Source organism: Pteropus medius, unplaced genomic scaffold (assembly GCF_902729225.1).
Source record: "Pteropus medius unplaced genomic scaffold, Ma_sr-lr_union100, whole genome shotgun sequence".
NCBI lineage: Eukaryota > Metazoa > Chordata > Mammalia > Chiroptera > Pteropodidae > Pteropus > Pteropus medius.
The window spans coordinates 6,257,878-6,281,621 of record NW_024351543.1 but is presented as its reverse complement, the minus strand read 5'-3'; the positions used below and the strand labels follow the sequence as shown (position 1 = coordinate 6,281,621).

The window sequence follows — 23,744 nt, the reverse complement described above, 5'->3', positions numbered from 1 at the left end:
GATATGTTTCTGTGATAATTTTTAATTTTTCTTTGTCTTTGATATGCCTAGGTGAACTTTATTTTTGTTAAGCCTGTTGTATATTTTTTATTTCAATGTCTATCATCAGTTTAGGAAATATTATCATCCTTTCATTTTTCAAACATTGCTGCTGTCACATTCTCCTGCAACTCTATCATGTATTACACATCTTCACAATGTCCAAATGTTGTTTTGTTTTTACTTTATTATTAGTTTTAAGTATACAGTATATCATTTAGACATTTATATAGTTTATAAATGATCTCCCTGATTGCTCTTTCTGGCCTCTGGCTCTCTACCTAGCCATCACATTAATGCTAACTGCATTTCCTATGCCATGCTCGCCATCCCCATAACCATTTATTAACTACTAATTTGTACTTCTTTAACCATTCACCCCTTTTCCCAGTTCCCCAACGTCCCTCCCCTCTAGCCGTCACCAGATTGTCTTCTATGTTTGTGATTCTGTTTCTGATTAGTGTGTTCTTTTTGTTCCTTAGATGTTGTATGTAAGTGAAATCATATGGTATTTATCTTTCTCTGACTTATTTTACTCAGCATAATAACCTTCAGGTCCATCCATGTCATTGCGAATGGTAGGATTTCATTTTTTTAATGGCTGAGTAATGTTCCATTGTATTTATGAACCATAACTTCTTTATCCAATTGTCTGTTGATGGACATTTAGGTTCCTTCTATATCTTGGCTATTGTAAATTGTGCTGCCATGAACATAGGGGTGCATAGATCTTTACAAATTATTGTTTTGGTTTTCTTTGGATAAACACTCAGAAGTGAAATTACTGGATCAAAAAGTATATTCATTTTTAATTGTTTGTAAAACCTCTAAACTGTTTTCCATAGTGGCTGTACCAATTTGCAATCCCACCAACAGTGTATGAGAGTTCCCTTTTCTCTACATCCTTGCCAACACTTGTTTTTTGATTTATGGATGGTAGCCATTCTGACAGGTGTGAGGTGATATCTCACTGTGGTTTTAATTTGCATTTCTCTGATGATTAGTGATCTTGAGCATCTTTTCATATGTCTATTGGCCATCTGTATTTCCTCTTTGAAGAAATATCTGTTTAGGTCTTCTGCCCATTTTTTCCTTGGATTGTTTTTTGTTGTTGAGTTGTATGAGTTCTTTATATATTTTTGGATATTAACCTCTTATCAGATGTATCATATATGAATATCTTCTCCCTTTCAGTTGGTTGTCTTTTTGTTTTGTTGATGGTTTCCTTTGCTGTGCAAAAACTTTTTAATTTGATATAGTCCCATTTGTTTATTTTTTTGTTTTGTTTCCCTTGCCCAAGAAGATATGTCCAAAAATAAATTACTACTAGCAATATCAGAGAGATTATTGCCTATGTTTTCTTCTAGAAGTTTTATGGTTTGGGGGTCTTACATTTAAGTCTTTAATCCATTTTGAGTCTATCCTTGTATAAGGTGTAAGAAAGTGGTCCAGTTTCTTTCTTTTTTTTTTTTTTTTTTGCTTGTATCTGTCCAATTTTCCCAACACTATTTATTGAAGAGACTGTGTTTACTTCATTGTATATTCTTGCCTCCTTTTTCACATATTAAGTGAGCGTATAGGCATGGATTTATTTCTGAGCTCTCTATTCTGTTCCATTGATCAATGTATCTGTTTTTATGCCAGTACTATGCTGTTTTAATTACTGTAGGCTTGTAGTATAGTTGATATCAGGTAGTGTGATATCTCCAACTTTGTTCTTTCTCAATATTGTCATGGCTATTTGAGGTCTTTAATGGTTCCATATAAATTTTAGGGTTATTTGTTCTAGCAATCCGAAAAATGCCATTGGTATTTTCATAGGGATTGCATTGAATCTATAGATTGCTTTGATTAGTATGGCCATTTTAACAATTGATTCCAAATGTTCCTTATCCTTTCTCTCACCATGCTTTAGTCTGGATATTTTCTTCTAACATATCTTCCTGGTCACTAATTCTCTCTTCATCTATTTATAATCAGTTATTTTTTAATTTTTTAAATTAATTGGGATAACATCAGTTAATAAAATTATATAGTCTTCAAGTGTATAATTCAATAATACATCATTCATATATTGCATTGTATGTTTACCACCCAAGGTCAAATCTCCTTTTGTCATCATATATTTGACCACCTTCTCTTATTTACCTTCCTCCTTCCCTCCTCTCTTTCCCTCTAGTAACCACTAAACTGTTATCTGTGTCTATGAGTTATTGTTTGTTTGTTTCGTTCATTACCATATGACCTAAAAATTTGAAAACATTTATCTGTAAAGATAATATGCATGCCAATGTTCATTGCAACATTATTCACAATGGCCAAGATATGGAAACAATCAAAATGTTCTTCAATAGATGATTGGTTAAAGAAGATGTTGCAAATATATACGATGGAATATTAGTCATAAGAAAAGATGAAATACTACAATTTGCAACAACAGATAGATCTTGAGATAATCATACTATGCAAAATAAGTCAGACAGAAAAGTTGTGAACCATATGATTTTACTCATATGTGGAATATAAAACTGAAAGCAACAAATGAACAAAAAAAAATAATCATTTATTTTATTTTCTATTTTTCCTTCTCTGATGAAACCTCCATCATTTTTAGTTTATTAAACAATTCAATCACACTTATTTTAAAGTCCATGTTTGATGATTGTTATTTGAACCTTCTGTTAGTCTATCTCTACTTTCTGTCTGCTCTATTAGTTTCTGGTGAATCCTGATTTCTCTGAACTGTATATACACCACGTTATTTTTAAGTATAGAGGCTAATTATGAGACAAATGTAGTGATAAAGGTTCTGCATGATGCTTTCTTCTTCCAGAAAGAATTGATCTTTATCTTTGTCAGGCAGTTAGACTAAGGCAAATCAATATAAAAAATTATTATTAAAATTAATATAAAAAAGATTGAGATAATGTTAACAAGGATTTCAGTCATTTAGGGGGCTGGTATATTTCCAATTCAGTTTTACTTATAGGGCATATCCCTTTGGGGTCACATTGAAAGTTTGGTGAGATTACAAGAGACCCTTATTTTGGGCTGCTCTGAACTTTTTTTTTTAAATTAAGTTTATTGGGGTAACATTGGTTAATACAATTATATAATTTTCAGGTATGCATTACATTTTGACATGTGTATATTCTATTGTGTGTTTACCACCCAAAGTCCAGTTTCCTTCAGCTACCATATATTTGATCCCCTTTACCCACTTCACCCTCCCTTTACCCATTACATTTGACTCCCTCTTCCCCCTGAACTTCTTTTTCATCCTCACTACCCTCCTGTCCCATGAAACTGCAGAAAATTCTGTTTAGTTTTTCAGCCAATAACTTTCTATTTAGATACTCAATATCTCAGTCATTCTTTTGAAATAGGAAAATGCCTTGAAGGGAAAGGTGATGCTAAATGTTTGGTTCACCTCTCTGGGTTTCTTTCTCTGGGATCTAGGGCGCACAAATCTTCACTACCTTAGGCACTCTCTTGCACCCTCAAACAGATTTTCAAAAATATTTTGTCTAGATTTTTTAGTTCTTCCAGTGGAATAACTGATCTGAAATAAGGTAGTTTGCCATGATCAAAAGTATAAATACAATAGGTATTAAATATTATTTAAAGACATTTTCAATATCATTGGAGGTGATCATAATTTTTTTCCTTAGATCTGTTAACATTTAAACCATATTGATGGATTTTTCTCATAGTATCTATCCTTGCATCCCTGGAATAAAACAACATTTGTGGCAGTATGTTGTTTTTTAATATACCGTTATATTTTATTTAAGACTTCTGATCATTTATTTAAGACTTTTCCATTGATAGAAATAAATTCAATAAGTCCATGCTTTTCTTCATGCAACCTTTATCAGTCTTAGTTTTCATTCATAAAATAAAAGCAATTTGTATATTTTCCTTTTTAAAAAATATCTTCAGAAAGAGATTATCAAACTTTCTCTATAAGGACCAGACAGTAAATATTTTAAACTCTCTAGACCATACACTCTCCAAAAAACTTTATTTACAGTAATAGCAGGCCAGCCAGATTTATTCCACTGGCCATAATGGTGACCCTTGCTTTAAAACTGTTTGTGTAGCATTGGAATTATACAGTATTTAAAAATATAGTAAAATTTCCTTGTAAAGCCATCTGGGTCTGGCACTTTTGTATAGGAATAGTAATTTAATAACTTTCTCACACTCATAAACTTTCTGTCTCCACTGATATTAATTTTGATAAATTTATTTCCCTAGGAAATTACCCATTTTACCTAGCCTTTTAAATCTATCTCCTCAGAGTTGTATAAAATAACTTAATTGGAAAGTGTAAGAATTTTCTTAATTTTAGTGTGCTTCCTCCTTGTTTCAGGTATTATTTGTGTTACCCTGTTCTCTCCCTATCTTTCTTAATTAGGTCAGATAGCAGTTTGCATATTTTATGTTCTAATCAAAGAACCAGCATGTTGATTAATTTATAAGATAGCTTAAAATCAGGAAAACTCCTTAAGTTCTGCTTTTATCTTTACATGTCTCTTCTGATTCCTTTTGCTTTATTTTCTTGGTGGTTTTTTTTTCTATCTTTTTGTTGAGTTAATTGAATTTATTGACTTTCTTTTGAATTTATTTAAATTTCTATGTTTCGACTAAGAATTGATTTACCATATGATCCAGCAATCTCTCTACTGGGTATTTATTTACCCCAAAGACTTGAAAACTCATATCCAAAAAGATATTTGCACACCGATGTTCATAGCAGCATTATTCACAGTGGCCAGGACATGAAAGCAACCGGTGTCCTATAATAGATGATTGGCTAAAGAAGTTGTGGTACATATATACAATGGAATATCACTCAGCCATAAGAAGAGATGAAATACTGCCATTTGCAACAACATGGATGGGTCTTGAAATAATCATGCTAAATGAAATAAGCGAGACAGAAAAAGTTGAAAATCACATGATATCACTTATATGTGGGATATAAACCTAAAAGCAACAAAGGAACAGGACAAACAGAGACTCATGGACATGGACTATAGACTAGTGGTTACCAGAGGGTAAGGGGTAGGGGAAGACAGGGGAGGGTGAAGTGGGTAAAAGGGATCAAACATATGGTAGCTGAATGAAACTAAACTTTGGGTGGTAAAAACACAATAGAATATACAGATGTCAAATTATAATGTATACCTGAAAATTATATAATTGTATTAACCAATGTCACCCCAATAAACTTAATAAAAATAAATAAATCAATTAAATTTCTAGTTTTTGTTCACATAAGTATTAAAGGCTATGACCTATTTTATAACTGTTTTAATTATATTTCATAATTATATGTAGCATTACATTAATGTTAATTTTTATATATTCTCTGATTTTATTTTGTATTTTCTTTTGACCTAGTAGTTGTTTTAAAAAGACTTTTTAAATTTCCAAGTAGAAATTTTTGGTTTTGGATATTTTTATTATTGTGTTTCACTTTTCGTATGAAATATACAATCAAGTATACTGCTTGGGTATCTATCCACTGTGAGGATTTTTCTTCATCAAGTCACTCAGCATCACCCCTAAGTTAAAATGTAATTGAGCAGTAGTCTGTGTCCAAAATGTACCAACCAATCACGTGGTGTCTATAAACCAGACCTGAATTCTGTCCTCTTTCATCAGCTGGTTTTAAGTATTCCCCTCCCACCACATGAGACCATATATGTGGGTTGAAAGAAGGCATTGTTACAACAGATTAAATTCTGGAATTTCCATTTACCTAATTTAGTTATGCCTTCTGGGCAGTTTAAGGCTGATTTCCTAAATATACTACTTTCATTACAAAATGGATTGTCACTTCCCTCACTCAATCGTATGACTCAATGAGTATGATGACATCTTACTCATGCTTACATAGTTAACTCAGCTTACAAAGTCATTTGATTAGGTGTTCAGTCTCTACAAAGCCCATCAGAATGCTAGCAATTGCTTTGAAAATGAACTATATTATGACAGGGAGAAGGAAAAATAACATAGCTTTAGAAAAAGATTGTGAAGTTATACTGCTTTGCCTTTCTATGAAAACAAGTTGCTTTTGATCCTCTATGCTGATGAATATTGAGTTCACTAAATCAATAATTGCTTATCAAGTGACATGGGATATGTTAGTCTGTACCTGTAAAAGTAACAACAGCAAGGCAGCTGTGATTGGGGCTATGATTTGGTTAATTTTACAGTGGTCTATGAACACCAAGCTCGATTCATATTGTTTTTAGCAGAACTCAAATAATTAAATTCAAGAAGATTGTATCAATATCCACTACCATTTCATCATTCGAGCATAATTGTTCTAATCTCTGCAACACCTCCAGAGACACAGCCTGGCTTTTGTTTACAATCTTAGCAGGGAGAGAGTCTCAGGATTTCCATTAGTCCCTTCCAACTATAATCACTCTCATTCCTATGTCAGGCATTCAATATAAGCATTATGTCAGTTTTTAAGCACATCTGTACAAATTATACAATTGGAGTATAAAATAAATGAGTGTGTCTACATACTCATTGGACCTACTAGGGGATACACTTGGGCTCAAACTCCATTTATCACCTAGTTACCTAGTTCCATATGCCATGGCTATAACTGAAGGACTACAAGTACTTTTTGGATCCCTTGGTAACAATGTCTGCTCTGACCCTATAGATAAAGCGACTGAGAAAGTAAACAGTTGCTCCTGTAAATGACCACATATGCTTTTATAATTACCATATGTACTTATGGGGGCCTTTCAGAGTCCTTCTTCAGAGGCAACTGGCCTCTCCCTTTCAGTCAATAGGCTCTAGATCTATGAGTTGATGTATATCTGGAAACCTGGTCAGGCATTATGATTTTCCATTTTGGTAGTCAATGCTAAGAATTAAGCTGTTCTTGATTTTTTTTTCTGATTAAGCAAATCAAACATCATAGTTAGCTACCCACCAAATTTGTTCATGATATATAAGCTATTACCATAGATCCTGCATTACCACTCCATCCTTGCTGCTTGTTATGGTAATTATGTTCATATTGCCAAGTGGTTAAGTATTGCCATCTGACCCCTACACGATCCATGATATTTAATCTTCATAATATTATGGAGCCTGGTTCTCTGCCATCATCTCCTACTGTCAATGAAAGCCAGTAAAAGGACAACCATTAGCAAACTTCTCAAATATGCTGAGACTCATTTTTCCAGAGCATTCCTTATTAGGTTAAATGAAGATAGTGTCCTTGGGAGCCTCCTAGGGAATACAGTCACTAGTTAAGTTTCCAAGACAAATACAATATATCCTTTTTAACATTCTCATCTCCTTGTTATCTGATCACTTCTTTAATACCACACAAACAAGCTCTGCTTTATTTACAATATGCTCTGTTGAGTCCAGGCTTCAATAAGCCACCCCAGCAAATGATTAGGACCAGATTCATGTGTCCTTCCCAAAGCATTACATCTCAAATCATGGTTGAGTGACCCCATGTAAATGAACTCTCCACTATGTAGGTCCTAAGTTTAAACCCTTAAAAACACTCCTACATACTTGGCGGTTATTCCATTTCTTTAATATGTAGTTTTTTTTCTTCCTGGAGGAAGATTTATGCTATCCTAGGCTATGCTGAGATCTGAGATCTGGTTCTGTACAGGTAATGAGATTGGAGTTTGGTCTTGTGAGGATAAACAATATCAAGCAGGGAAATTACTTCAGGTGAGGTCATTACATTACACAGTCTCTTAGAAAAGGAAAACTGTTCTCTGGAAACAGTGAAAGAGATACTTCTGCTGGTCAGTAGTGCAATCTTCCCTAGAGCTGCAGGAGGTTAAGACATCCTTTAAATCTGCTTAGAGGACCTCCAGCATGCCTTAAATCAGTAATTAACAGACTTAACTTTATTTTCAAACAGTCTCCAGTGCTTTGATAGGCTCACCCTAGTCACATGAGTCCTTGAGAGTGGAAAACCTTTCCCAGTTGTGGTTAGAAAGAGATGTGATGATGGAAGGTCAGAGAGATATTATGTTGTCTTCGAAGATGGAATAAGGGGGCTGTAAGCCTAAGAATGTGTATAGCCTATAAAAGCTGAAAAAGGCAAGAAAACAGTCTCCTCTAGAGCTACCAGAAAGGATGCAACCCTGCCAATATCTTGATTTTAGCCCAGTGAAAACTATGTTGGAATTGTGGCCTATAGAACTGTAAGATAACACATTTATTTTGTTTTGAATTATTAATTTTTGTTGATAACTTATGTTGGAATAGAAAATAATATAAATGCCATCAAAGGAAGCTATTTTATTCCATGTTATAATTATCATCACCTTTTATCATTTAAGCACCACAGGTACCTGATCTCCCATTGTTTTACCTATCCATCAGCCCCTCATCCCAACTAATTATAGGAGAACTTTCAAGTAACTGTGATGTTACTGTATGATAGGGTTTAATACAACTTGAAAACCTCAATGAGATCTTTGATTTTAGCTAGGAGGCAACCCAACCCCAAAATCTCATCCTGAGGGTCTACAATCTAGAACAGCAGTAAGCAAACTGTTAATGTAAAGGGCTATATGGTAAGTATTTTAAGCTTTGCAGGCCATGTAGTTCTATCACAACTGCTTAGCCTTGCCCTTGTAGTAAGAAAGCAGCCACAGATAATATGTTAATGGATGAACGTGGCTGTGTTCCAATAAAACATTGTACAAAAACAATGGCATGCCAGATTTGTCCCATGGCTGTAGTTTCCAATCCCTGATCTAGAACAATTCTCCTAAATATTGTCTTAACCAGAATTCTGTAGAAAACAGCCTGAGGAAAGGCTTAAATGCTAATGTTTCACTGAGATAGGCAATCTTAGGGCTGCAATAAAGAAAAGTGAAGAAAAAAAATAAAAGTAAGATGATTCATTATCACACTAACCACTATTTCATGAAGAGAAGCAGAAGACACAGTAATTTAGCAGGTGTATCTGCTTTGCCTAGCAGGATGTCTAACAGTTTACATGGAAACACCATGATTCAAAAATAGCCTTACCATAGGGAGGAAACGGGGGTGAAATTATTTCATGTTTCTTGTCTGAGTCAAACTTTACTCTATGAGAAGTTGAACACCACCTCACTTCAAAGTTGTGTCATTTGATCCCTGTGGCAGCTGTTTGGGAAGCCAAATCTCCTGCCTTATAGTATGGCACATCATCTGAATCCAGAATTAAAGGGAGGAGCCAAAGTCTCAGGGCATAGTCAGTCAATTTCAGGAAACAGTACCACCTGAAGTTGATTAACCCTGCCAAAACTAAGGTGAAGCAAACAGCCAAGCCTCAATGGAAGTTTCCCCCTCTTGGTTGAATTCATCCCAGAAATGCAAAAATGTTTAAAATTAGAAAATCTATTGACATATTTCAACAAAATAACAAATTAAGGAATAATCATTTTATAATATAAGTGCTTGACAGTTAGCTGCTTTTTTTTTTATTGTAATGCAAGTGCCTGACAAACTTTTGATTGCCAAGGCATGCACTTCAAAGACATTCATCTTGAATTAACACGTCACCCACTACAGAACTAGATAAAGAGTCAGGCTGCCCATCCATGAATTTCTCACCCATGAATTCCCCTCATTTTTAGAAAGCTTGTGTTGATTTAGATAACTGACAATTTGATGGTTGGCTTTTCCCTTACTATGCTTTAATTACTGCTCTTAAGTTTTAAATTAACCAGTAAAAACTAAACCTGCTAAACCTGAGATGCCCCACCTTCGATCCCAAGAAAAGGAGACCCAGGTCTGCATGTTATCTCTCTCTATCCATAACCTTGCTATGCGGTCCTAAGCACGCCCTGTACCCTCCAGGACCTGTGAGTAAGAAACGCGATTTTTAAAAGTTCCCTGATGGATGTGCTGAGGTGCACCTTGCAATCATACACACACACACACACACACACACACACACACACACACACACACACACCAGTCCAGCCACAACACTGGCTCCAAAAAGGGAAATATAGGGGATCACCTAGGACCCAAAGGATCGCCCCCAAGCATTTCTAGCCCATAGCATCTCTATCAATAGGCAGATACTGGCACAAATATATCTAGATACATGTGGAAAAGCATTCAATACCATTCATAATTTAAAACTCTTCGAATATTGAATATAGGTGGAAACTTTTTAACTTCAAAAAGCAATCATCCAAAGACCTGAAACAAACATCTTAATTAATGTTGAAGTCTTGGAGGCATTTCCTTTGTGATTAGAAACAAAATATAGTTCCCATTAAAACCATTTGTATTCAACACTGCACTGAGTTTCTATGCAACAAAACAAATATGTACATTAAAAACTATAAATACTGGAAAGGATGAAACAAAATCTGTCTATATTTACTAAACTTTAAGATATAGAATAAAATATCTCAGAAAATCTAAGAACAGCTATTAAAAATAAAAAATTCAGTGATGTGTTGAACACAAAATAACAAAAATCAGTAATATTTTATACACTAAAAATCAACTATGAAATTGATTTTAAGAAAATTTACAGGAGCAATAAAGTCTATAAGGTACTTAGAATTAAGCTAACAAAAGATATGTAAGATTTTTGTGAAAAAAGTTACAAACTTATACAGAAAAAAATAAAATAAAGCCAAAATGAATATATCATGTTTATGGATGGAATATTCATATCTAATGATGTAAATTTTCTCTAAATTAATTACTATGTCCAAGTTTCAAACTAAATCACAAAAAATATTTCCAACAGAGCTTAATAAACTTATCCTAAAATTCATATATTACAATAAATGTTCAGAAAAAGCCAAGATATGGGAGAGAGGAGGAGGAAAGTCTACGAGATAGCAAGGTATTTTGTAAAGTCATTAAATTGTGCTATAATAGGAAAATAATAAATATATCAGTGCAACAAAGTCCAGAAAAAGGTCCATCCAAATATGGAAACTTGATATATTAGTGAGATGTCCTTCATCATTGGAAACTAGATTGACTATTTAATTGACATGTAAAAATAAAGTATACCCTTATCTCAAACCAATATAAATTACATATACAGATTAAAATCTAATTGTAAAATGCAAAGCTTTAAAACTGATAAAAAAAATAGGATTATATTTTCCCCCAGGAAGGGAAAGATTTATTGAATAAGAAGCAAAATGCAGATATCAAGACTGATAAAATTGAATACATTAAAATCAAAAACTTCTATGTGGCAAAAGGCTACTGATGGAAAAACTAATCTACAAGAAGTCAAGTGATTTATTCAAGGATATGTGCTAATAAGTAGTAGAGCCATAATTCAAACATATAATCTTCTGACTCTAATACTAATTTATTTTGCATTCTTTTTCATTTTTAATTACACAATTAATACACATTATATTCCTTCATAAAATTTTAAACAACACAGCAAAATAAGAACACCTTTGACAATTTTCCCCACTTCCAATCTTCGGTATCCTCCCCAGATTTATACATATCCTTTCAGGTTTTTTTTTCCTTGGGTGTTTGAATACATAAGTAAATATACAAATGATTATTCAAGTGGTTTTATTCTGTACTTATTATTCTGCAACTTTCTTTTTTAAGATGTGGCTTAACGAACTTTCCATATCAGCACAGCATTCCACAGTATGAATATATCAGCATTTCTTTATTCATTTCTCTATTAATAGACCTTTAGGCTATTTTCAATATTTTAGCTCTTGGTAAACTGGAATGGATTTTCTAGGTTATAATAAATAAATGTTTTAAATGTTGATAATGCCAAATTGCCTATACTGGTATGTATATATATATATATATATACCTACTATTACTGTAACTAGATGCCCATTTTTCAATACATTTTCTATTACCTGATATTATTAATATATTTAAATTTTAATATTTTACCAGTCCGATGGGAGAAAATAATGATATATTACATTTCCCCAGTGATTATTAGTGAGGCTGTTTCCTTCTCACTGTCAAACCCTGTTCTCTAGAGGTAAAAGACAACCACACCTTCAACTCTTATAATTGTCTTTTCTAGTAGACTTACTTCCCATATTCATAAATATATTTCTATTGCCACTTTTTGATTTATTAAGCATTATCCATTGATTTCCTATTGTGAAATACAAGTTCTTTACATATTTTGCATGTTCATTATATATGCTGTATATATATGTAGCAAATATTGTCTCCCACTTTGTTGTCCATCTCTTATCATGATTGTCTTGTTATGGTATATTCCTCAATGATTTTAGGTTTTATGTCTTGCCCAAGGAAGTGCCTACTCCACAGTAACAACCCATTTCCTACAGTATCTTCAAAAACTTCCTGAGTTGTATTTTTAACATTTACGTATTTTCTCCATCTGGAATTTATTTCTGTGAATGGTATGTGGTAGAGAAATCTTACTATTTAATTCAAAATAGCCAATTGTCCAACACCATTTATTCAACAGTTTATCATGTCCTAAAACATCTCTAAAATGTACAAAATTTCCCCAAATGCCTGAACCATGTCTGGAGTATCTATTTAGATCTAACCCTGTACCAATATCACAATGTATTTCTTTTACAAAAATGTCTTAGTTATTCTTAAATATTTTCTTTTTCTTATGAATTTTAGAATCAGCTGAGTTCTTAAAAATCAATAAATTCTGATGATACCTGATAATAAATACATTGTATTTGTGGATCAATTTAAAGAAATCTAACGTCCTTCTATTGCCATCAGGTGGACTTGCCTTTCGGGTTCAATATTTATTAGATTAATTCAGTTTCTATCACTTAAAAATAAACAAAGAACCAAACCTATACTACATAATTTATTCATGAGTTTGCTATAGTACTTAGCCAAAATTATATACTTAGACAATATTTAAGTGAAAGTGACACTTTAGATCTTTTCATGTTACTGACTTTGTTTCCTCATCATCAAAGGACAATTTTGAATAATCAAGAGAATAGGATTATTTTTGTAATCTGAGAACATTTTCTATATTATTACCTACTTATAAAATCAAGATTGGCTAATTTATGATTATTTAATATTGTCATTCATCATTACCAAAACTGAATAGCAGAGGCCAATGAGTAACAATACAGATAGTCATATTGTTAAGTTCAAGCATAGAATATTTGTAAATTAAAACTGTTCCATTTGTTACACACCTTCCTCAAAAATCTAGAATTAAATATCAACCTTAGATCTAGGTAAAACTAAAGACTTAATATGCGACCATTATTAGTGTGAATAATTTATTCATTCATTTATTTGCTCAATCAGTCAACATATTTTAATTTTAAATTACACTGAATGCTATGAACCATGCTATAAATGTTTCATTATCAAATAATAGTAAGAAATACTTTCATTCAAGAGTAAGAAAAATAAATGTAAGAATAATGGTATTGTAATACTCACTTTCCCTTCATCTCTTGGGCTATCGCTTAAATGTACAACTGGACCTGGATGAGTCTTTGTGGATCTGTTAAATCAATTCAAAACAATAATTAAAAAATAAACATTAAAACATCTTATTGTTAGAGACTGGGACAAAGAAATTAGGATTATACTGGAATACTCTTCTACTATTCTGGGGTTTAACTTAGATTCATGAGTCTTAGATTGTTTTTCTTTAGGACTTGTTTTTCCTACTAACTCCATTAAAATAGATGTGATTTAAAAAAACATCAGATTTAAGAACACAGATCCACATAACAATGGAATTCTTTATTATAGTACATGTTTATTGCCAGATCAAAGCCTCTAAAAATTTGAAATTGAACTTTTACTTATACAGACAAAGGAACACATACAGCCATGAGGCTGTTGCTGTAACCCTGCTTCAACCAAATTGCAAAGTACATACCTACCTGATTTAAAATTTCCTTTTGACATGAAATCTCTGACTTTGCTCCAACAGGAAATTATAGAGGCTCCTCCAATTTAAAAGAAAACTCTCTCCAGTGATAACCAGCATACAGAAAACTGACAAACTGGGGAAACCTAGTTCACTGGTTATGTTTCATTTAGCTGGTCCCCAGGGTAATCAATAATTGATTATGAGTCTAAGAGCATATTATTAAAGAGACCTGTGCTCTGTCAATCTAACTTTAAATTTATTCTACTCTGATAGCTGGTACGTTTCTTTCTATTTCCTACTTTAATTCATATCATTGTTGAATGTGACTATGTCATGGTTAAATATTATCTTACATAATATGACCATACATTTATTATTGCTCAATTTTCCATACCCTTTCTTCAATGACCTAATTGTGCCAGATTAATTCTATTATGATTATACTGACATAATTATAATTTTTTAAGCCTACATGAAATCATCAAAAATTCTACATAAAACAATAAAGATTTAAGTTTTAGAAACTCTTTGGAATCAGAAAAAGTGACAAATTAAGTGACTCCAGATTCCTGACTCCCCAAAATGACCCGGAAGAATAAATGCAAATTTACCAGATATTTTGTTAGTGGTTTTAAATTTTCTCATCTAAAAATGGATATAGTTGTACTGACCCTACTGAATCATTGTGAGGATTAGAATATACATATAGTACCTAATATAATGTCAAAACATAGTAAGAACTCAATAAATGGTATTATTATGATTGTTAAAATCATTGGAATAATTGGAAATTAGAGTTACTGTTTGCATTCTAGAATATATGCAGGAAGAAAAAAAACTAAACAGGGCTTCATAAAAAGTTTACAGAGCTTTTTGCAGTTACATCATTTACACATAAATGCAGTGTTTTACTATGGTATAAATGCCTCTGATAAAGGACAATATCCTTCAATTATTCTTTGAGAACTAACAATATCTAACAAACCACAAACTCCTGTCTCTTGGGTTTGACTGGAACAACAAATACTAAAGCATACTCCATGATAAACTAGTGAATATGTAAGGTATTTCACATAGTGTTCCATATCAAAAATGTTTGGAAATTCTGAACTAAACAAAGTTAAATGTTTTTTCTTCTATGGAACTTCTTAGGGCTGTAATATGTAAATAAACATTGCAAATTAATATTTTCCAAAATTATTGGTCCATGGAGTCCTTTTTCATTGATCTAGTGGAATCACCGAACTCTAGTTAGACCATATGCAAGACTCTTCGTTTTAATTCTCAGACTTCATTAAACAGTCAAGCTCAGAAAATAATCTAGCATTAAACTTGTTATTTGTAATGGTTTCTTCAAACTATATAAGAAATTTTATTTATTTTAAAAAAAGAAAACTTAGAAAATGCCAAAAGTTAAAAGGAAAAATCTTTATTATTTCACTGCCTAGATAAAATGACTGACTTTGATGTATTTCTTTCTGACTGTCCCCTAACATTAAACTTCCAAAAACTACCAGGTATTCCTTGCAAAACTTATGGCCATTAGAAATTGACTTAAAAATACAAAAGCATCTGTATACTCTGGATTCTGTAATTCCCACAAAAATTACTTTAGATAGAATTATCAATGAATTTAAATTCATGTAATATCCATCTATATAATGCCCAATAATCCTTCCAAGTAACCCTATTTAGTTCTCTTCCCCCCATTCACCACAATGGCTTTTTGATCATTTTCTTTGTAGACATACTTTCTATTTTTGTATCTTAAGTATTGATATGTCTTTGTATTCTGTCCTAGATTGCCATCTATTCCCATATTAGAATTCAAGAGCACACAGGAGCCAGGCAAATATTGCAAATGAGTTAAGTAGCCTGAATAAGAATCATGCCAGACTGGATAGCATATAATCCACCTACAAAAAAAAAAGTTGTTAGTTTCAGTTGATTACTGACTGCCAGGCAAGAATGCAGTACTAAGACTGTCTCATTATGAATTTTTTTCATGAAAAGATGGAAATCCAATTTTTTATTTCTATTCTATCAATTTTTAAACATTTGAAATAATTTTGAATACATTTAAATACTTTAATGGCCAAACAAAACATATCTGTGAGTCAGAATTGGTTGACTGTCTTCTAGCTATCTACCTCTTTTCTGTACACTCATCATGCACAATCTCCTCTATTGTCATGGTTTCAATGACCATGTAAATTCTGGTCTGATTATCTTTAGATCCATATATCCCACTTCCTACCATTATCCCATAACAATTTCAGTTGAATGTCTTATAAACACATACAACTCAACCTACCTAAAATTGAACTCATTATTTTATTCCCAACCTATTCAATCTCTTGCATTCTTTCACTACGTGGCACCTTTATCTACACTCAAGCCAAACATATGGGGGCACTCTTAATTCTTTTCTATTATTCTCACATCTTCCCACAATATTCAAGTCTTGCCTCTTCTATCTTTTAACTATACCTTTTATATGTCAGCTTATCTCCCCTCCTAAGTTCAGCACCATAATTTTTATCAGGAATACAGTCTTTTCTCTATTCAATCATTCTCCATATATGAACTCAAGAATAGTCTTCCTAAATGCAAATTTTGAGGGGTTTTAAGCAAATTCTCTACTTCAAACCCCTCAAAATCTAGCTCCTGGCTTTAAGCTCACTTCTCAAATTGTCTTATAAAGCCCTTCATATTATATAACCTGATTACCTCTTCAGCTTTATCTTTTGGCATCCTCTCCTCCAGCCATTCCAACCAAAGTACTTAAAATTTCTGCTCCCTCTTCCTGGAACAGCCTTATCCTTCTCCCGCAGTTCTTCACTCATCTAACTGAAACTCATCCTTAAAATCTCAGCATAGATGAAACTTACTTCACAGATACTTCTTTGAGACCCTATGTCTATCTTAGGTGTCTTTCTTATGGAATTGCTACATTATATTTCCAATACATGGAACTGTCTTTTTACTTAATCTCACATTAATTAGAGTGGAAGCCTCTAAGAGGACAGAAACTATGTCTTCCCAGTTTATAGTTGTTTCCAGTATTTACCATAGTGTTCAATAAATATGTCTGAATGAGTATTAATTAAATACAAGACTTGCACTTATTATTTAATTCTGAATTTCATGCTCAAATTTTAATCACATGTAGAAAAAAATAGGTTACATTTTTTAAAAGCTAGGGATGCCCTGAAGAAATAGCTATTTCTGTACTATAACCTGGAATATATTTTCCCATAAAAATATTTTTTAATGTCAGCTTAGTTCTATACTAGTATTTTATGAGATGTTCTAAAAATGTCACTGTTTATATAGAAAATGTGTTTCACTTTCCAAATAATTGATATATACATTTTGGGAACATGGATCACTTATAATTTTGGAAATTGCCTATAATTTTAATTAGGAGACCACTAAAAATAGAAACAAGCTGAAATATAGCAAACATTAAAAGTATTTCAAGAAAATTTAAAAATAATCTCACACGTCTCTTAAAGATAATTCTGCATTTTTCACACTTAGAACATATAATGTTAAAATTTGTTTTTAAAATTATATTTATGAAATAACTTTTTAAAATTAAATACATATTTTATTATTGTCCCATGTACTTAACATAAATTGACAGGAAGTAGCATGCATTTTCTTACGTATCTCAAGAGGCAGAGAGCAATTAAAAGACTCTGGGAGATTGGAACTTGGTATTTAAAGTTATATCTATCACAATACTACTCTATTTCCATGGGATACACTTTTGGAAATGTGGCCTAAGTAAACCAAAAACACAGTCAGGAGGTGTTGCCTACTAATAGTTTCTTGAGAATATTTCAAGGACATTTTTAACTCTATAAAACACTGGATTTACATAAATGGTAAATTCTATTCTGATGCCAAATTACATGTGTAAGATCCTAAAATCATAAAGTATAGATCATATAAATATATAGGTAAAGTATAAGTCAACTATTTCAGGTAATATTAATTTGAAATAAGAAAAGGATTTGTTAAGTAAAAAAATATGGAAACAGTATTGTAAAAGTGGTGAAATATTTTATCTGTTTAGATAATAAACTCTTTGTAATTACCTTAGCACATTCAACTGAAATAAAATGATACATCTATTATGATTTATACTAATATTAAATTTGTATAAAAGCTCTATAATTGAATCACTCAAGTTTACTTGGGTTTTTATCAATATCCTAAAACAATATTATTAAAACAAGCATTAAATTCAGCCTATTTATTGATTTTATAGGATTAAAATTATAGGGGAAAAAGCCTTTCACAAATAGCTAAAGAAGTAGATAATTTTTTTGAAGGAAATATAATTGTCTAAAGAATAAATGTTTTTAAAAATACCTACACAGAATGCTAAAATATATATGACCAAAATAGCTCATATCAATTACGACTATAATTATAAATGAAAGCTGTAAGTCAATAGTAGTGTGTAACTATTTATCGTACCAATTCTTCAATGTCATTAGTCATTTAGTAGCCATTCTATGGAAAGCACCAAAATAAGCCAAGAATAAAGAGGAAAAAAAGAGCAATGAAGAAAGATTCTGCCTTAGAGCAGTTCTTAATCTAATGAGAGAGGAAGAATTATCATTAATGAAAAACCCATTAGGACATAATACAAAAAGAAGAGTGTAACAAGAATATAACTAGTAAAGATCTTCCCTATCAAGTAATATATAGGTACAATGAAACATTGGGAATACGGATTAGTAGATTTATTATAAAGACCAGTATGAAGCTTCATAAAAATAGGCTGTTTTAATCAGAGTTTTAGGGAAGAATAATTATGTAACTTAGAATATATGTATGAGAGAGAGAGAATGCACCAGCCTCAAGTCAAATGTACAGAGCATAAATATTTATTAAAGAAAAATTATTTTTCTGAATAACAGGAGATTGTATATATACTACAAATAGATGGCTTGGAATTCCATGAAGTTTCACATTTGGGGAATTTCACATTTTACATATTCAGAAACATAAATATTAGTGTCAAAGTGGTAGTTTCCATCAACCACATACCCAAATAGCTGTATACATCACGACATAAAAAATATTAATATACTGATTCTTCTTTGAATCTAGAACAATATGTTAACTTGGCAAGTGGAGAATATGCTACCAGCATTAAAAAAATATAGGAAATGATCATGATTATTTTTACATAAAACTAAATGTGGCCATAATCCACTTGACCATTCTCAATGGAAGTGGCTATCCTAAGGTTGACTTAAAAGAAATATGAAAATTTCTATGTATAACATTTAAAATGGGCCTTACTATTTTATCACCAAATATTGCATACATAACACTTAATTATTTACAGTATTTAGAAAGACTAAAAGTAGCATGTGTTAATACTACAATATCTATTTTTAAAGGCACTTATCATTTTAAATTATTTTGGCTAAACTTTTCACTCATTTAATCATAAATTAGCTATAATGTTTCAAATAACTCTATAATTTGATATATGTTATATAACCATATGAAATATTTAAGCCAAATAAAGTTATATTCAAGTTCAAACTTACAGTTCAATTGCTTTGTTCCACATGATAACATATCCAGAAAGAACGAAAGATTCAATATTTACAATATGTGTATTTCCTCTTTCTGTTCCAACATAGAGCCATTTACTCTGGAAAGGTAGATGACAGTAAGTAATTCTGAAAGAAAGAAAATTACAATTAAAATATCTAAATTTTATTTCTGGTCAGCATTATATTTTCCTTACACTTATTATATAGTGATAGTTATATAAATGATAAAATTTACTATATACTAAAGTAACATTTCATTATTAGTGAGGGTATAGGATAAATAATATATCATTAAAAACAATAATAATAATAAACACTAATGATAATAAATAATATTAAGTATCTGACATAAACATTAATATATACTATTTCTGATACCGAAAACAGCACAAGACACATATATACATATATCTGTCAGCACTATAGACAAATACATATAAACTATGTATTTGTATATATATACACACATATATATATGTGTGTATATATATGTGTGTATATATATACATATAGAGAGAGATAGATAGATATAGATATATATCTGATTTACTAAGAGGAAATTAAGGCAAAAACTTTTATTTTTACTAGTCTAGGACTGACAGCTAGTAAGTGGCAAAACTGGAATTAAAATTCATTCTTGCTTGGTTGAACACTTACCATCTTTCTACCAAGCTACACTGTTTCTTGGTTTTTTTTTTTCAGTAATATTCAATTCAAATAAAAATTAAGTAGATTTGAAACATAAATTTCAGAGTTCTCAGAGAATTTGTAGCTATGTCTATACGAGATGGTAAATTATCTACTTTTTATTCAGATGCTTGGCATCTTAGTTTAAGGAAAGCTTATAACATACTATTCCCTCATTTTTTTATTCTGCCTTATCTTCACAATAGGCTTTCTGACCAACCCTGGGAACAAGTTCCACAGCCAGGGAGAGCAACCATGACTCCTATATATGAAATCTGGGAATTTACCAGAGTCTTCTCTTCATGGCATCATCACTCTTTCTAGTTTGGCCTACTCGTGCTCTTTAATCACTCTTAAAAGGACAATGGGGATAAGATCACAGTTATCTCTTGACAGAACTTGTTATTAAATTATAATATTTCCTAGAGTTTACTCATGAAAGGAGCTAGTAAATTGTTAGAAGTTCTGGACAGAATTCCAATGCCAGAGAAACAGAACAATATGAAAAAAAAAAAAAAGAATGTGAATGGTAGATTCCCAACAAGATTCCATCTTGTACCTCTTTATACAACACTAAACATTTGGTCCCTCAAATTTATAATCTATCTGGTTCAGTGAATTATTAAACCTGCCTCTCTAAACCAAACTTCATCTATTCAAAAGTATTCTGCTAAAAGCACCTTGCACACTATATCTAAAAAACTAGAAGCCATGCTATTACATACACAAGAAGTTATTTGACAATCTAATTAAAGTGTAACTAACCTACATGACATTGGACAATTCTGATTAAAACCCAAAGTCTAGAATTCCTGTTGCCAAGAAATATTTAATTATGTTCCACAGGAAATAAATTGATGAGATCATGTTTCTAGGCAATGAAGGACCAATTTTCAATTCAATCTAAGTAGAAAGAGAAAACTCATTTTAAAGAGAATTTAAGAATACCCTTTCTGAACCACAAGGAGAGTAGGGGGAAAACCCCCCACTTATCACATAAAAGTAGACACAAATATAAAAGTTCAGGTAGAAAAAGAAGAAAACATTAATATTACATAATCATTTCCAAAGTGAAGAAGAAAAGTCTAAGAACTGCTAGGTTCCAGGAATGAGATCTGAAGCAAGAGGCAGAATTCTAATATACACAGACATTACAGTACAATAACAATGGAATACAAGAAGATCCAAACAGGATTAGAACTATTCCTGGAACCAACACCACTTTTTTCCTCATTCATACTGACGAGAAACTATGACCCTTCATGATGAAGGGGTTCCATCTACGTCCAATGTCCAATAGATAGGTAGTAGTTAAAGAACTAATTAAGAAAGATTCCCAGACTTTATTCGAACCCAATAAAAAATAGTAACGTGATATACTTAAGATGATTGACATAGATGAGGGAGAGGGAAGGGAGAGAGCATGATTACTCTTGGACTGTATGTTTGATGACTCTAATAAGCAACTAAATCAATATCCTTATAGAACTTAATTTATTGTATTTAATAGTTACACTTTCATTTGTAGTGTATTTCTATCACCACCTCCTTCAAGATAAAGAATTTTCTGTTATATGTGAGCCTTATAAAAATCATCTTGTTTGTACATATATATTCACTATCATTCTTCTATAGTAAATCTTCTAAGACATTCGGAGAATTCCACCCTTTGATCGTTTATTCAAACTTCATTGAGTAATTCTTTGTAAAATGCACTTTATTACAACACACATACTCTTTTTTCCCTCAAAAAACATACCATCTAATAAAATAGATAAGACAAGTAGACGAGTAAGAAAATAAAAGTAAAATTGTTCATTGCTATAAGAAATTCAAAGGAGGGATGAATTAATTCATCATGGAAATCAAGGAAAATGAACATTGAAAATTATATTGAATTGGGCCATTAGAGATCAAGTAACTGTAATTTGATATATATTACATATATATAATAAACAAAATAAATGTTTCTCAAGCTTGAATAATATACAGATTTTTAAAAATTTTTTTGCTGATCCTCAATTTGACTTTTATAAATTCTTTAGCTGACATATAAAATAACGTAAACTGTGAACACACAATGCAATATATATATATATATATATATATATATATATATATATATATATATATGTCTTACTATTGAATTGTACATTTGAAACCTACTGGATCTTGTTAATCAATGTCACCATAAGAAATAAAAATAATAATAAATTATCTTACCTATCAATAACAAAAAGAAAATATATAAACTCCTCATACTTATGGCTCTTATATGCACATAAAACAATACAAATTAAACACAAATAAAACTACAACTAGAATTCAAATTAATGACATTAATTTGCCACAGATTAATTATTTTACAGAAATACAATAACTTCACAATAGGAATATGGTTCTGACTGCACAGGTTCTTTTGAATTTTGTGTTTCTGTACTTACTCTGTGCTTCTCTCTCATCACTCGCCCCTACTTGAACAGTTCTGATTTGTTCCAAAGTACATCATCACATAATCATTTGGTATGAATACATAATACACATGTATAGTCCACTTCTGTCATTTCATTAATTCATAACAATTGAAATAACACTATTTGGTGCCAACACAACTATACATGAAAATTTAACTTCACATATTGGATCTGTGTGGCAGTATATTTTTCATGGTTTATTTAAATCATTCAGTATGTTTCCATTAGTCTCATTATAAAAATAAAAATATTACGATCAAATTACTGTGGAAAATTCTCAACCCCAAGACTATGCCCATAGACTCTAGTTTGGAAAACACTGTCAATACACAAGCGAAAAATATATTTTAAAAAGTAAATGGCTTAAAATTAAAGAAATTATGCTTTATGAAATTTAGTAAGAAATTTCAACTTTGAAACTTTTTCCCCTAAGTTCTAATATTAGTTCAATTTTAGCTCTATTTTTTGTCTGGATCTAGGTGAAACCTCTAGTACCAAGCATGAGGACTCTGGTTCTAGTCCCTTCTATAATATTTATAATTATGCTTTATAACCTGGTAACTCCAAATCAGGTATATAATGATTCTGGATATTAAAAATATAAATGCCAGAGATGACAATTCAGTTGTTCTAAGGTTATATTTAGCAATACTGTTTTAAAACTCTTTCTGGGTGGGTTTGATGCATGACCACAGTTAAGAACCATTAAATTATAGCAACATGAAGAAATCCAAAACATTCATTAAAAAAAGATATATGCACTAGTTACAATAGCCATTATTTACAATAGCCAAGATATGGAAGTAACCTAAGTGTCCCTTAACAGAAAAATGTATAAAGAAGATATAGTACATATATACAATGAAATATTACTCCATCATAAAAAAATAAAATCTTGACATTTGCAACATAGATAGACCTAGAGGATATTATACTAAGTAAAATAAGTTAGACAAAGAAAGACAAATATCATATAATTTCACTTACATGTGGAATGTAAAAAACAAAATAAATAAAGAAGTAAAACAGAAACATAGATACAGAGAATATTTCGATGGTTGCCAGATGGGAGGG

At 31.4% G+C, this 23,744-nt stretch overlaps 1 protein-coding gene across 3 annotated transcripts in view; it reads right to left on the bottom strand.

Annotated features, from left to right (window-relative positions):
- Nucleotides 1-23,744, bottom strand: part of STXBP5L (syntaxin binding protein 5L) — a 260,367-nt gene that overhangs the window by 183,857 nt on the left and 52,766 nt on the right. For all 3 annotated transcript variants that reach the window (XM_039843137.1, XM_039843139.1, XM_039843138.1), the window contains exons 6-7: nt 19,501-19,635; nt 13,480-13,543 (exon numbers count right to left, since the gene is read on the bottom strand). In XM_039843137.1, the coding sequence (XP_039699071.1) occupies nt 13,480-13,543; nt 19,501-19,635 (199 nt within the window). The remainder of the gene's footprint in view (nt 1-13,479; nt 13,544-19,500; nt 19,636-23,744) is intronic.